Source organism: Otolemur garnettii, unplaced genomic scaffold (assembly GCF_000181295.1).
Source record: "Otolemur garnettii isolate 467f Iridium unplaced genomic scaffold, OtoGar3 scaffold00112, whole genome shotgun sequence".
NCBI lineage: Eukaryota > Metazoa > Chordata > Mammalia > Primates > Galagidae > Otolemur > Otolemur garnettii.
Window position 1 is genome coordinate 344362 of NW_003852507.1, and position 17018 is coordinate 361379.

The 17018-nt window shown below is 39.1% G+C and overlaps 1 protein-coding gene across 1 annotated transcript in view; it reads left to right on the forward strand.

The window, feature by feature from the left end:
* SSH2 (slingshot protein phosphatase 2) overlaps positions 1–17018 on the forward strand; it is a 306592-nt gene that overhangs the window by 84649 nt on the left and 204925 nt on the right. Inside the window, exon 2 of the mRNA XM_003797117.2 lies at positions 3928–4008. Coding sequence (XP_003797165.1) covers positions 3928–4008 — 81 coding nt within the window. The remainder of the gene's footprint in view (positions 1–3927; positions 4009–17018) is intronic.

A 17018-nucleotide genomic window follows, 5' to 3' on the forward strand; every position in this document is an offset into this window, starting at 1 on the left:
TTTTTTTTGCAGTTTTTGGGGCTGAGTTTGAACCCGCCACCTCTGGTATATGGGTCCGGCCTACTCCTTTGAGCCACAGGCACCGCCCGAATGATTCATTGTGAGCTCAATACTTCTGGAGTATTTATAAGTGAAAAAACATATGTAATTTAATAGAAGCAAAATTTCTCTGGAAGGCAAAAGTTTCTTTGAAAGAGAATTTTAACCCAAATGTGTAAGCATTTTACATCTAAGAAAAAGATTATTATTATTATTAGAAGCAGCAATCATAGTAGCAACATCAAAAGTCAAGTCACACTAAGTGCTTTTCTTTTGCTGTCTCATACAATCCTTTCAACAACCCTATTATAATAGATGCTATTGTTGTGCCTTTTTTTATGGATGAGGAAATTGAACTGAGAGATATTAAAGAATGTATTCAAGATCACATGGCCAGTAAGTGACAAAACCAGGATATGAATTCAATTTAAGTTTAGTTATGATTTGGGCTTGCTGCTTCCAGTGCAAGAATATGAGTTTGACTTTGTCCTCTTCCAAATTCCTACTGAATGGCAAGGGACATTAAGAAGAAGAAGGAGGAAGAAAGAAAGAAGGAAAAGAGAATTGGTATTTGCACTATAAACTGGGGAAAATACCATCCTCATGCTAGAAGAAATATGGAGGGAGATTATACAACATGAAATTCAGGCAAGACCAGGTTGAGGAAAGGGCCTACAACCCTGAGAGGTGAGGAGGTGGGAGGAGGAAGAAAGAAGAAGGAAGAGAGGAAGAAGGAAAGAAAGAAGAGAAAAAAGAATTGGCATCTGCACTATAAACTGGTGAAGACACCATCCTCATGCTAGAATAAACATGGGGGGACGTTCTACAACATGAAATTTAGACAAGGCCAGGTTGAGGTAAAGGCCTGTAAATACTGAGAGGTACTATAGATATATAAAAACCCACCCAGTGAGTGAATTAAGGAGGCATCTTTTATTCCTCGCTTACTTAAAATGCTTGAAGTAACAAATGACTATTAATTTTATCCAATACTTTTTAGCATCTACCTAAATAATTTTATTTTTTTCTTATTTGACTTAATAATAACTAAATTTTATTGATAGAATTCCTAAATATTCATTCATCCTTGCATTCTTAGAAAAAGTCCCATATAGTCATAAATAGGCTAACACTGGAGAACCTAGGAACAACTCAGGAACTGGAATTACTTGGTACTTCAGAAGGCAGGGAAAAGACATTGAAATGTCCTTTTCTTCCTTTAGGACTTATTTATTTATTTTTTTAGACAGAGTCCCACTCTGTCTCCCCGGGTAGAGTGCTGTGGCATCATGGCCTACAGCAACCTCAAACTCTTGGGCTCAAGTGATCCCCTTGCCTTAACCTAACTAGCCGGGACTATAGGCATACCTGCCACAACACCCAATAGTTTTTAGTAGAGACAGGGTCTGTCTCTTGTTCAGGCTGGTCTCAAACTCCTGAGCTCAAGAGGCCACCCACCTTGGCCTCCTAGAGTGCTAGGATTATAGGCATGAGCCATCACGCCCAACCTCCTTTAGTACTCTTAAAATTAATTTAGAACTTAATATTTTGGTTGTAGGCAAATCCCTGCTCTGTGAACCAATTATGTTGTAATGCTATCAGCACACTTAAATAGATACCTTGTATCTTAATGAATTGTTTCAATTAATAAGTACACAGTAAAGTCTTAAAATAACTTTAGGAATGTAAGTGTGGTCATAGGACCTCTTTCTTGAAAGGTCATTTGAAAGAGCTAGTGTAAACATGCTGAAATATTTATAAGAATGAAACTGAAATCCTAACTAATATAATTTATATTATTATAATAGCTTATACTTTTCTCCAGTTTTTATACACAGTGTCAGTGTAAGCCAATTTTGATATGCTTAATATTTCCTGTGTTATCTGTTGAAATACGAGCACTTGAGAGAACTGAAAGCAGCTCTGAGCTCTACCTTATTAATTTCTTCAAATGTTCTATTCATTATTTATTAGAATGTTAGCTTTCCTAATATGACTTCTAGACGTCTTCAAGTATTTTGTTAACTGGTTTTTTTTTTTAAAAAGCCAGTTGGAGAGTAAATGTTACTATTTTTTTCCCCTTCCCAAATAGAAGGGAATAAAAGAATAAGATTTTTTGCATTTGTAGGATTTAAAAAATGATTTCTTTTCTTTTTTTTCACAAGCAGATTTGAAATAAAAAATGATTTTAAATATTTGGTTATTTCTGATTGTCTTCTTAAAAAGGAAGAGAAGCTGTAAGAAGGAAAACAAGAAGTAGGCAATGGATTAAGAGTAGGAAAAAAGTAAGATGAAAGTAAGAATTATCAGAGTCTCACTTTGTTGCCCTTGGTAGAGGGCTGTGGCGTCATAGCTCACAGCAACCTCAAATTCTTGGGCTCAAGTGATCCTCTTGCCCCAGCCTTTCAAGTGTCTGGGACTACAGTCACCCACCACAATGCCCAGCTATTTTTAGAGCCAGGAGTCTCACTCTTGCTGAGGTTGGTCTCAAACTCGTGAGCTCAGTTTATCTACATGCCTGGGTCTCCCAGAGTCTTACTATTACAGGCATGAGCTACCATGCCCGGCCTACTTTCTTTCATTTAAGTTTATTTGCACTCTTTTTTTTTTTTTTTTTTTGAGACAGAGCCTCAAGCTGTCCCCCTGGGTAGAGTGCCGTGGCATTACAGCTCACAGCAACCTCCAACTCCTGGGCTCAAGCGAGTCTCCTGCCTCTGCCTCCCAAGTAGCTGGGACTACAGGCACCCACCACAACGCCCGGCTATTTTTTGGTTGCAGCCGTCATTGTTGTTTGGCGGGTCCAGGCTGGGGATCCGAACCCGCCACCTTAGGTATACATGGCTGGTGCCTTAGCCGGTTGAGCTATAGGCGCTGAGCCAGTTTATTTGCACTCTTAATCTCTGTGGTTATACTGCAAGTTAATACACAGATTCATCTTTGAAAAATTAAAGTAGTGATTAACTAGGATTACCTTAGTGTAATTATATATGACTAAGTTTCAGACAGTGATAATGATGAACATATACATCAATGATCTATCTAGGGATAATTCAGTATTCAGCAGCTGTTCCAAACAGCAAATATATGAAGGTCAGAATTGGAGCTTTTTCTGTTCTTTGTGTGTGAGTGTGTTATTAGTCATAGGGAAAGTTAGCAGCTAATTGTCTTACTTTCCTTATCTGTTATCTAGATAGATTTTAAAAAGGAGATTGGAACATGGAAGAAAGGTTTTAAATTGTGTTTTGGCAGCTATTGGGGGACTTAGGTAAGACATGCCTTTTGGCTCTTACATGGGTCACTATGAAAGTTTTGAGACTTCCATTAACAAGAAACATAGTTAATTGACGGTGTCCTTTCTGATTCACCTGTGCAAGTTTCAAGTTGTTCAGCTTATCAAGAGGGCTTCACTTGTTTCTGTCCGCTTGAATTTTATGGTTCTTAATTTTTGTGTATCTCAAAACTTTTGTAATGACCCATGTATAAACACTTGTTAGCAAAGGGCTAATGAGGGTAACCTAGTGGTTTGATCCCCTAATTAGGCTTTATGTTACAGTAAAGCCTGTCTCTAAACAGTCATATCAAATGTACATATTTGATTGTGAGGTTAACAGGGTTCGTAGCACTGTCTTTACAGAAAAAGAACAACTCATTGCACAAACTGGAAAACTATAGGAAATGCTTCAGCTAATCTAACATTCTTCAATCAATTTTTCAGGCACCTAACCAGTCATTTGTTGGCTATATTCTTACCAAAACAGCTATCACTAATCAGAATTGCATCTTCCTACCTGTGAGCTAACACTGATTCGGTGATTTCAGCTGGCTTTTCCCCTCAAGCTTATGGGCCCATTTGTCTGGATTTCTGAAATGATCTTATTTGTATTACAGAGCTCTCATTTGGAAGACAGTGAATCAGCAGCATTACTTTGCTATGAATATGAAGAATCAGAAATCTTTAATGATTCCAATGTACGTAGGTATATGTTTTTATACAGCCTTTTGTGATTCAAATAAAAGATTTTTGGGTAAATTTGGCTGTTATATTCAACTGGTATAGTGCCTATTTTATCCATGTGGCCCCACTCAGACAAATAGTTAGGGAAAGCAAATAGGTGACTTGAAACGAGTGTATATGTGAATGGTATGGTATATTTATATGTAAAATATCTCCACTCAAAGCATATCAAAGTAGAAAAAGTGTTGCATTCTGGAACCTTGAGTGAATCTCCTTTAATAAAGAATATGATTGTCTTTGTGGGATTTTTTTTTTTTTTGGAGACAGTGTCTTACTTTTGCCCTCTATAGAGTGCTGTAATATCATAGCTCACAGCAACCTCAAACTCTCAGGCTCAAGCAATTCTCTTGCCTCAGCCTCCCAAGTAGCTGGAACTACAGGTGTCTGCTACAATGCCTGGCTATTTTTTTTAGAGATAGGGTCTTACTCTTGCTTAGGCTGGTCTTGAACCTATGAGCTCAGGCAATCTACCCTCCTTGGCCTCCCAGAGTGGTAGGACTACAGGCATGACCCACCATGCCAGGCCAGATTTTTTTTTTTCTTTCATGCTTTTTTCCTTTTCCTGTAGCAACTGCTTGGTATTGGTGCTGCCACAGGGCTTTTATTCCTCGTGTACATAGGTTGGAACAACAACAGACAAAAATCTTTAATGATTCCAATGTACGTAGGTATTATCAACATCCTGGTTGTTGATAATGTTAGACCAAATAGTATTATAATCATTGGAAAGTTAGTCTGATCTTCTTAAACACAGAAATAACTATGTTTCATGAGCTGTTAGAAATTTTTTATCCCATTTGACCCCTGGTATATTTAGCCATCGAGTCAGGTTGAAGTTAAATAATGACTTACATTAACTTATTTTTATGTATTGCAGTGGGCAGTGAGATTAGTCTGGAGATTTCAGTATGTCCTGAGGTACAAGTAAATTTCTTCTGAGTATTGAGTGGCCCAGTAGTACATACACATTTTTCTACCTTAAAGGGGTTCTGGAAATGTCTTGGAGGGAAGGAAAGGGAAGAGCTGTAGATAAGGACAATGCACGATCTTTACAATTGTCAATTAGGTATCTGTCTCCCATTGGACCAATTTTTAAAAAGGGAATTTGGTAGGGTCAGCTATAAGAGTGCAGACCTGGGTGGCACCTATGGCTCAGTGGGTAGGGCACTGGCCCCACATACCTAGGGTAGTGGGTTCAAACCTGGCCCCCGCCAAACTGCAACAAAAAATAGCTGGGCGTTGTGGTGGACACCTGTAGTCCCAGCTCCTCAGGAGGCTGAGACAAGAGAATTGCCTAAGTCCAATAGTTGGAGGTTGCTGTGAGCTGTGACGCTATGGCACTCTACCAAGGGCGATAAAGTGAGACTCTGTCTCTACAAAAAAAAAGGAATGCAGACCTAGTTATGTAGATGAAAATTAGAAAGGACCACTTCTTTCTGAGAGGCCCTGGTCTCTTCTTTCTGCTTCTCCTTTCAACTCAGGTGTCTGGTTTACATTTTCATCTTGCTTTCTGCTGGCTCTAAGTTGAAGTTGTAATAGATAATAACCTGATTTTAGGAGTGAGTACTACTCTTTACTGTGAAGCTTATTCAAATTTGGAATGGCACTGTAAGGAGATTTTCTTCAAGTGTATTTCTGGCCTGTCACACCTATAGGAGACTGTGCTGCTCTTAGAATTTTCCCCCCTGTATGTTGTAGGAGGTCCAAGATGGGTTTGTGTCAAACTAAAGTCTGGAAATATGGCAGACCTTTTCTCCGTTACATTTATTCTGTATCCTGTAGTAGAATGAATCCTACGTCACAAATTCCAAAAAGTACAGTTAATACAATACACTATATGAACTAAATTATAGCAGACTTTAATACTGAATTGTTTTTAAGTGATTTGATTTTTTTCTACAAGTCTACTGGACTTGATCTTCTCCAAGATCAAACTAAAGCTGTAACTAAAACTAGGTTCTACAAACCTTGACCATAAAAGCTAAGTTCTGTGTATCTGGACAATTAGTAAATATTGGTGAAGTTTCACTAATGGAAAAGCTCTCATAGTAAGCTGTGCCGCCCAAGTATATCACTGCTTGCTCTTACACTGTCTTTTTTTTTTTTTTTTTTTTAAGAGACAGAGTCTCACTCTGGCACTTGGTAGAGTGCCATGGTGTCACAGCTCACAGCAAAATTCAGCTCTTGGGCTTAGGCAATTCTCTTGCCTCAGCCTCCCGCGTAGCAGGGACTACAAGCACCCACCACAAGGCCTGGTTATTTTTTTGTTGCATTTTGGCTGGGGCTGGGTTTGAACCCACCACCCTCAGTATATGGAGCGGGTGCCCTACTCACTGAGCCATAGGCACCACCCTACACTGTCTTTTTTACTTCATCTTCATGGCATAGTGAAGGTACTTACCATCTTAGGACCTTGTTTACCTATTATATTGATTTACTTGGTTGCTCTTTGTTCAGTGGTGATGAACAGTTTGGAATGGCATGAATTCAGTTATTGTAACTCTTTAATAGCTGGAGTGGTGCTTTTTTCCCTAGTGCTTGGAAACATTTACTGATGAAATTCACACAAACACTCTTACTTTGTCCATGACAAAGTGAGGGTGGAAAGGTCAATTCTTTGCCCAGTATTATAGGATAAGCAGGGGCAAAGCTAACATCAAATCTCAGCTGATAGCCATCAGTAAGTTCATCACCAGTTGGCAACATCATTGATAGAATGTATACTAGGCTCCTTATATAGTGTTCTGTAAGATTTGCTCAGTCTGCAGTGGAGTTGTCTGGACTGGCACTGGCTTATGGTTTGGGCTGTTTTTGTCTTGACGAAATCAGTGCATGAGAATCTACATAAAGAGTATTTTTACGAAACTTGACATGTGGGGAACAGGTGACTTTAGATTTTAATGGCCTTTCTCCCTTAGAAACAATTACTTGTGTATATATATATTTACAGATTGCTCTGGTTTGCTTTATTTTGACTCTTACTTGTATATGTAACTGTCATTTAAGTCAGGTTGTTGTTTTCTTATTCAAGAGGCAAGAATGGTTACATTTACTTGGCTGGCTTTTTAAGGGTGTGGAATCCTTCTGTTTTGCATGCTCAGGGGGTATTTCTGTCACCCTACACTTTTCCCTCTTTTTTATCACCTCTCTATTCACCCCCATGCCAAAGGGGATTGAAGAGCTTCTTCCTAATTTGAAGATTTAACCTTGGAGAAAAACAACCTGGTTGAAATCTCCATTATTTAATTTTTTGCCAGAGAAATGGCATGGGATCTTAGTAATTATTTGGAGTAGAAATACTAATATAAAAAAGAAGAGAAGATAAAGTCAATCATTGAAGAAGCTTCTTTTCAATCTTGGGATAACAGAAATACAAAACGTGGTTATTCATTCAACTGTGGACAAGTTCATTCATTCACCAAGCATTGATTGACTCATGTGCAGATCAGTGGGCTCAGGGCTTTGGGGGCCCTTAGAAGCTATAGTCTCCACTTGAATAAATTAGTTTTATGGATATTCAGGGAAAGCCACAAACAGGAGAGGAGAAAATCATTACATACAGTGTATGGGAAGAAGAAAAGAAATCTGGATAAATGGAAACAAATTTGACTGAAGGCGGGGCTGTCCTCCATCTCCCAGAACTTTCCTGGGAGAGAGGAGGAGTGTAGAGAGGCTTCTGCTCCTTCTCTGATCCTGCTCAACGTCCAGGAACCAGATAATGGATAGAAACAGCTATTTTCCTGAGCATAGGATTATTGCAGGCCTCCATAATGGGGACAGAAACTGTCTGCCCCAGAGGCAGGGGTGCAGGGTGATAGTATGAGGTTACAGAGGAAGAAAATACCGGCCTTGTGCTTTTGATAAGACAGTGAGGAGCTTGGGGTGTTCCTGGTGCTAAGACTTCTGAGGGCCTTAAGATTTCTGAGGGTCCTGAGGTTTTCTCCTTTCCCCTCTTCCATACCTGTCATCTTGCCTAAAAGGAGAAAAAGCTCTGGACAAGTTGGGATTCTAGTTATTATGTTTATGGGTGTTGAGTTAGGAACAATTGGATTCTTTTACCATTGCTGGGCTATTCTTTCCCCAGCTTGGTAGTGAGGAAAATACTTGTTATATTCGTTTCTTTCCTAAGAATAAAAATTAATTTATTTAATTCTCTCATTCTCCTGCTCTTCTGACCTCCCACCCTTTCCCAACCAAATAGGAAGAGGGACACAGATAGGTAGTCATATTGTTTTTATGATCTGTTTCATTCCTTTGCTTAGTTTATTATATCCTTGAAGGGAATGCATTTTCCCTCTGTGCAATTAAGAAAGCCTTTATGCTTGAATAGCTCAGTGTAAGAAAGATGTTAGCCCTTTGTATAAAGAAAGAAAAGAAAGAAAAACCTGTATTCTGGAATCAAATGTGGAGAAAGCAGATGAAAAGAAAAGAAAATCTAAAATCTAAGAGTTATTTGGTTTAGAATATTTGATAATGTTTAGACTATAGATTTGTATTTTTTTCCTAGGACAGGCAGGGTCTGAGAATACATTATTCTTTTAAATGTCAGCTTCTATGGGATTTTTCACAGGGAGTCATTTAATGGGGTGGAAGAAGAGTTTGAGGGAGAGAGAATATTTAGCCTATGTCGTAAGTTCAAGTGAAGGATTTAAGAATTTTAAAAAGTTATCAGCACTAAGGTAAACCCTTACTCAAGGCCTATTACAGAGTAGATAATCCTTATGGAATGAAGATAGAAGGAACTATATAATTCTCAGGATTCTTCTAAAATATCCTGGTTTTGTATGTTTTAAGTCTAGGAATATGTTGTATGGGGTGATCAAAATAGTGAACAATTTGTTAGCTCAGAAAGGAAAGCTATACTTAAAAGGGAAAACTGCTATGGTCACTAAATCTACTTTTGTAAGTCTTCAGAGATTGTAATCACAAATTACAATCAAATTACAAATTACAAACCTAGTAGGTTCTTTCTCTAGGTCAGAATTGTTATAAAAAAAAGAAAAAAATGATCGGTAGGCAAATGTACAGATACAGTGATTATAAACTGGTTGGTTGAAGGGTGGCGTTGGTATATAGGCTGGGAGAAAGCACATCTGGCCATTTCTGATAATTTATATTTATCCTCCTTTCTGTTCTTTGTACCATATGTATTTTCTACTCTTTTCAGACTCATTTGCAGAAACAGCTTTCATTAGCAAACATACATAAATATGAAAAGGGGAAAAAAAGGAAAATTTGTTGCTAAGGAGATGGGTTTTATTATGAGTTTCAAATGGCCAGTTGGCCAGCAGCACCTCCGCTGCATTGTAGGGAGATTGCTCCTTAGGAAGGTATGTGGTCAGACAATGAAGGAAAAAGTGTTAGTGGCAAAGTTCATAGTTTTACCATGAATAATGTTTTTCTTATTTCCTTTGGAAGGGGTCTGATCCAAGTGATTAATCAGGTAGGAAGCTTCTTATGATGCTAAATTTATTTATTTGTTTATTTGTTTAATTTGTTTATTTGTTAATTTGTTTAATAAATAAATTTGTTAATTAATTAGTTTATTTATTTGTTCAAAGATAAGATAAAAGCATAATGGCTCAGTGCCCGCAGCTCAGTGAGTAGGGTGCCAGCCACATGTACCGAGGCTGGTGGATTCAAGCCCAGCCTGGGCCTGCTAAACAGCAATGACAGCTGCAACCAAAAATTAGCTGGGTGTTGTGGCAGGCTCCTGTAGTCCCAGCTACTTGGGAGGCTGAGGCGAGTCAGTCGCTTAAGCCCAGGAGTTTGAGGTTGCTGTGAGCTGTGACATAACGGCACTCCATAGAGGGTGACATAGTGAGACTCTGTCTCCAAAATAAAATAATGAAAGAAATAAACTCAACTCTTTTATCCTAGAATAATTATTATGAGAATTTTTTTTTTTTTTTTTTTTTGAGACAGAGTCTCAAGCTATTGCCCTGGGTAGATACCATGGCATCATAGCTCACAGCAACCTCACAGCAACTCTGGGGCTAAGGAGATTCTCGTGTCTCAGTTTTTCTGTTTTTAGTAGAGAAAAGGTTGCCCTCTTTGCTCAGGCTGGTTCTGAGTTCAAGCAATCCACCTGCCTCGGCCTCCCAGAGTGCTAGGATTACAGGCATGAACCAATGTGCCTGACCTTTTGTTTTCAAAAATCTTAATCTTCTTGAGTGACTTATTTGAGGAGAGGTAAGATTTGTAGTAATCTTGGATACAAAGACTATTTTCAAAATTAGCCTAATTTAACCCAGTGGGTTCTCATTTTGGCTACATGTCAGAATGACCTGGTAACCTTTTTTTTTCTTTTTTACTTTTGGAGGCAGAGTCTCACTTTGTCACCCTCGGTAGAATGCCATGGTGTCACAGCTCACAGGAATCTCCAGCTCTTGGGCTTAGGCAATTCTTTTGCCTCAGCCTCCTGAGTAGCTGGGACTACAAGCGCCCACCACAACGCCAAGCTATTTTTTGTTGCAGTTTGGCCGGGCCGGGTTTGAACCCACCACCCTCAGTACATGGGGCCAGTGCCCTATTCACTGAGCCACAGACGCTGCTCTGGTAACCTTTTAAGATAATTTTTTTCCTTTTGTCTTTTTTTCCTTTGTAAGTCACTCTGTCACCTGGACTAGATTATAGTGGTATCATCATAGCTCACTATAACCTTTAATTCCTGGCCTTAAGCAATCTTCCCAGCTCGTCTCCCAAGTATTTGGGACTACAGATACATGCCATCATGCCTGGCTAATTGTGTGTGTGTGTTTCTTTTTTTTTTTTGTAGAGTTGATGTCTTTTTCTTCTTCTTCATTTATTTTTTTTTTTGAGACAGAGTCTCACTATGTTGCCCTCAGTGGAGGGCCATGACGTCTCAGCTCACAACAGCCTCAAACTCTTGGGCTTAAGCAGTTCTCTTGCCTCAGCCTCTCAAATAGCTGGGACTATACGCACCCTCCACAATGCCCAGCTATTTTTTTTGTTGTAATTGTCAATTGTTTAGCCAGCCCTGGCCGGGTTCGAACCCTCCAAAGCCAGAATATGTGGCTGGCGCCTTAACCAGTGAGCTACAGATGTCGAGCCTAGAGTTGATATCTTGCTATTGCCCAAGCTGGTCTTGAACTCCTGGCCTCAAGCAATCCTCCTGCCTCATCCTCCCAAAGTGCTAGCATTACAAGTGTGAGCCCTTACACCAAATGATTTTAAACATTAACTGCCACACTAGGAAAAATTTTTTTTTCCTGAGGCCATGGCATTTTATTAGGTCAAGAGAGGCCAGGTGCGGTGGCTGACACCTATAATCCTAGCACTCTGGGAGGCTGAGGTGGGTGGATTGCCCTAAGCTCACTAGTTTGAGACCAGCCTGAGCAAGAGCGAGACCTGTCTCTAAAAAATAGCTGGGCATTGTGGTAGGCATCTGTAGTCCTAGCTACTTGGGAGGCTGAGGCAAAAGAATCTCTTGAGCCCAAGAGTTTGAGGTTGCTGTGAGCTATGACACGATGGCACTCTACTAAGGGTGACAAAGTGAGACTCTGTCTCAAAAAAAAAAAAGTCAAGGGGCATATGAGTTATATATGCTTCACAAGGCCCCAGCCTCAAAACTAGTATAAGTTAAGTACAGCTCACATGCAGTCAAGATGTTAATAATGGGATCTCACCTCTGTCCAATTAAATTAGCATCTCTGTGAATGGAGCCCACATACTGGTATTTTTTAAATGCTCTTAGGATTATTTTAAGATGAATCAGGGTTAAGAACACTGGTTTAACTCTACCTATACTAATTTTTGCCTTTCCAAATCAGAAGTCTAATCTTCCCTTGAAGAGCAGATGAAATGAGATTGATTAGAATTCTAAGAGTTGACTATATGCATTTGATTATTGAGGTACAACACAATTAACTTCTATTCAGTAAAATTTATGACTAGGTTTCTCTTAAAAGAGAAGCCATATACTGAAATTAGGTGATCCAAATCCATTGTACACCTATATCTATGAAGGGTAAAAGTTTTCCTTATTTTGTGGAAGAATATAAAAACTTAAACTTTCTGTGTCAGCACTGCTAGGGAACAAGTGTAAAGGAAAAAAGAATGAAAGATTGCTTTATGATTTGTATATTATAATTTCTTGTAAGTATATTATAATTTTATTAAAATAAAATAAACATATAGAAAAGTATACTTATACTTTTTTGTATAACTTGATGAATTTTCACAGACCACACAAATAGATCAAGAAATTGTGTAACTGTCGGCACCTGTGGCTCAAAGGAGTAGGTCACTGGCCCCATATGTCAGAGCTGGTGCATTCAAACCTAGCCCAGGCCAAAAACTTCAAAAAAAAAAAAAAAAAGAAAAGAAAAGAAATTGTGTAACCTGGACCTAGATTAAGAAATGGTACTTGGAAGGCCCAGGCAGAAGGATCACTTGAGGCCAGGAATTTGAGACCAGCCTAGAAAGACCCTGTCTCTACAAAAAATAAATTAGCTGGGTACAGTAATGCATGTCTACAGTCCCATCTACTCAGGAGGCTGAGGCAGAAGATCACTTGAGCCCAAGAGGCTGCAGTGAGATATGATTGTACTATGGCAGTCCAGCCCAGGCAAGAGAGCCAGATCCTGTCTCAAAAAAATAAATAAATAAAAAGGAAAGAAAGAAATGGAATATTACCCCTGTCCACTAAATCCCCCTTTTACTAACCTCCCCTTTCTTTCATCCAGTCACTACTCATCCTGCTAGCCATCCCCTCCCAGGAATAATCACTATCCTGGCTTCTTGACCATATGAGTTTGTTGTGGGCATTAAGCTGTGTTCTTTAGCGGACTCTCCCTAGTCTTGGCACATTATCTGTGCTGAGTAGAGAGCAGGGGCAGATGCAGATTCCCTGGTGTCATCATCTCTTCAACAATCAGGGCAGTGCCACTGTTGTCTACAGATACAATGAAGTCCATACTTCAGCTCTGAAGAGAAAGAAAGAAAGTGGGCATCCCGACCATTTTTCATTTTCTTCACCATCCATAATTTGCCTGTGGCATGACTAACTTGTGGCAACTTCTAAAATATATTCTTTAAACTCATAATATGGCTATTTAAAGACCAGAAATATCCTTTTATACATCTTCATATTACCCATAGCTCCTAGTGTAGTGATTTATTTGCAAAGTACTGGGAAATCTAAAAGAGACTTCTTAAAAGAGAAGCCATATTTTTCCACGCTTAATTTGTATTGATCTGGCTTCTGGTCCCTCTTTTCACAGAGTCATATTTTTGAGACATCTGGCATGGAAGAATGCACAATGTGGCTGTGAAACAATTGTAGGCAGAAATCAGGAGCCTTGGCCTAATTTGCAAAATTAAATAAAAGCTCCAATTAGCTGAGTTACCTTCCTTGCATAATTGGAAGCAAAACCTACTCAGGTGGCCAGGTATGGTGGCCCACGCCTGTAATCCCAGCACTCTGGAAGGCCAAGGTAGGTGGACTGCCTGAGCTCAGGAATTTGAGACCAGCCTGAGCCAGACCAAGACCTTGCCTCTAAAAAATAGCAGGGCATTGTAGTGGGCACCTGTAGTCCCAGCTAGTTGGGAGGCTGAGGCAATAGGATCACGTGAGCCCAAAAATTTGAGGATGCTATGAGCTATGATGCCATGGAATTCTACCAAGGGTAAGAAAATGAGACTTTGTCTCAAAAAAAGAAAGACCTACTCAGGTATAATTTCCTTTCATTTTGGTTTGGGAGAGCAGGAAAATAGGAATTGGCAGGATTTGTAGCTTTTTTCGTTAATAAAATTATACAAACTTGTATTTTATTTTATTTTTGTTGCTGAAGTTGTCATTGTTTTTAGCTGGTCTGGGCTGGGTTTAAACCCTCCAGCCTCAGTGTATGTGGCCGGTGCCCTACCCACTGAGCTAAAGGTGCTGCCTTACAGACTTTTAAAGATTAGAGCTTGGGAAAAATTTACCCTTGGGAGGGTGAATATGAATGAGACAATTTAGTGAGCATTTACTATGTGACAAACATTGTGCTAAATGCTTTTTATACAATTTAGTATTGAATCCAAGTCTTTGAGATAAATACTTCTGTTTAAAATAGTAAAGAAGTAAAGTCTCTGTTCAAAGGTGAGGAACAGGCTTGGCTAAGGTATGTGACCATACTGGTAATGACAGCTAAGTCTGCCTGACACTCCCAGCTTGAGCTCTTAATGTTATGATAAAGTGCCTTTGCCCTTGAATGTAATATTATTATTTTGGTGCTAGGATGCCAGAGCAAATGGAACAATGGTTCTCAACTCTGGTTTTGTGCAATAATCATCTGTAGAGCTTTTTAAAATATAGATACTTAAGTCTCAACCTTAGGAAGTTTCTTATTCAGTACATCTTGGATGAGGCTCAACATCTTTATTCTTTACAAAGGTTTAGAGTGTAGTCAGAGTGAAGATTACCGATTTGGAGGTATCTAAAGACTGAATTTGGAATATTGTAAAGATACACTGTTAGAGGTATAGGGAAGGAGGAGTTAGCGTAATATTCAAGTTTCATGTTTTAGGAGGTGAGATGGTATTTATCACTGGAAATTGAATATATCACTGGAGTATTTCATAACCATATTAATTCTCCATTATTTCTATGAATTTCTAGAGTGTCATCACTATTGTACTTAAGCATAGTCTTTCTCAACCCTCATTTTCTGCCTCTCAGATGTCTGTTTTTCTCAGTGCTTGGGGTAGAGTGCTAGTGAAGCTGCAATTGTAGAGTTATTGCGCAAGAGCTGCTAACTCTGGAGACAGCAGTGACTGGGCCTGATTAAGACAAATGTCATGAGAGAGCTGTAAATTTAACAAATTACTAATCACAGTGGATCCTGTCGGCTGAGTCATTCCTCGTGCCTTTTGTGTATTTTCTCTAATCTCCCAGTATGCTTTGGCAGTAGGAAAGGGGTAGTAATTTTCCTTCTCACTTTACAATTAGGAAAGTTAAGTTACAAAGGCCATCACTTGCTGAGAACTATCTGTAATTGAAAAAATGACTAACATTTGTTGAGCATTAACCATGTGCCTGGCTATTTACTAAATGTTCTTATATGTACTGTCTCACATTACATTTTTGATGTTAGTAGTGTTATTTATCTCTATTTTTAGAGGTGAGAAGACTGAAGTCCTTTATTCCACAATTGTTTGAGTCTACTCTATAGCAAGTACCATGCTAGACAATGAATTTGCAGAGATGAGCAAAGTAAGCCTTACCCTTGTGGAATTTACAGTCCATTGGGGAAGACATAATAAAAATAAGTATACAATTGCAAAATATAAGAAAAATACAAATAGATAAACATAAAGAATAACAGGGCAAAAGACTGGACATGGTGGCTCATGCCTCTAATCCCAGGACTTTGGGAGGCCAAGGCTAGAGCGTCACTTAAAGATAGAAGTTCCAGACCAACCTGGGCAATATAATGAGACTTCATCTCTACAATTTTTATTTTATTTTATTATTATTTTTTGAGACAGAATCTCACTTTGCCACCCTTGGTAGAGTACCATGGCATCCTAGCTCACAGCAACCTTAAATTCTTTGGCTCAAGCAATTCTCTTGCCTCAGCCTCCCAAGTAGCTGGGACTGTAGGCACCCACCACAATACCTGGCTATTTTTTAAGATATGGGGTCTCGCTCTTGCTCAAGCTGGTCTTGAACCATGAGCTGAGGCACTCCACCCTCCTCAGCCACCCAGAGTGCTAGGATTACAGGTATGAGGCACCGCATCTGGCCAGCAAAACAATTTTTGAATTAGCTAGGTATGGTAGTACATACCTATAGTTCTAGCAATTTGAGAGGCTGAGGTGTGAGGATTACTGCTTGAGTCTAGAAGCCTAAGGTTGCAGTGAGCTACAATAGTGCCACTGCATTCAAGTCTGGACAACAGAGTGAGACCCTATCCCTCAAAAAAAAAAAAGACAAAAGTTTAAGAATAACAAGACAGAATAGCCAATTAGATAAAGAATAGGAGGGCCACTCTGACATGGTGATATTGTAGTTCAGAATAGTTAAGAGATTTGCTTAGTATCACATATCAAGTAAGTGGTGCAAGTCTGATTCCCAAGGCTATGCTTACCATGCCATGTTGCCCATCAGACATGTGCTTGGAACCTACCCCATGGTTGTGAATTTCTTCTCTGTTCATATTAGCATTTCACACTGTGATACCTTACCATCTTTTCAGAAGGAGCATGACAAAGCTTATAAATAATAAATTATAAGACAGGTCTTTCAAAAGAAACCTGTCTCCTAAAGTGCTGCTTTAAAGAGAATTATAGGAGGCAGTAGGGACAAGAGTAAGGACAGAAAGGGCCATAGGCAGTATATGAATTTGCAGTTCCAAAGAAGCTGAAAATCTGCTATAATTGCATAGGTGCATTTAAATGAGGAAATGCCTTCCTGGCATACATGAGCTGGGGCCAGAAGTTATGCTTTGGATCAATATCTCATTTCCTGGCCTTACTTGAACTGAACTGGCAGGGCCTGACTCAGGAGCCAAGCAGAAGACTACTCATGGAAGCTGATTGGGAAGTGTTAGGTGATGGCTAGAGAATCCCCACATGCCTGTAAAGAATGTGGGAGGAAGGCAACTGCCTTTGGAAAGGGAAATGCCCAAAGTGAATAATGAAATACTCTTTTGAGTAAATCTTGAATTTAAATGCTACAATCTTCAGACTCCAGTGCAATGTTTTGTTTTTTTTTTTCTGCCACGTTACTTTTTTAGAGTTTTCTAACAGTCTGTCTGAATTGCCCTTTGCTCCAAAGAATCTGTTCACTTACTCTTTTCCTGTAAGGAAATAACAATAATTCTTAGGTTGGTCAGCAGAATTGTGATGAGGTTTTCTGACTCTAGATTATGACTCTAACTGTTTAGATCTGAATAATGGCTACTATAAATTTCTGTTTAGAAGAACTCATGTATCAATGTTTGTATATACATTTTAC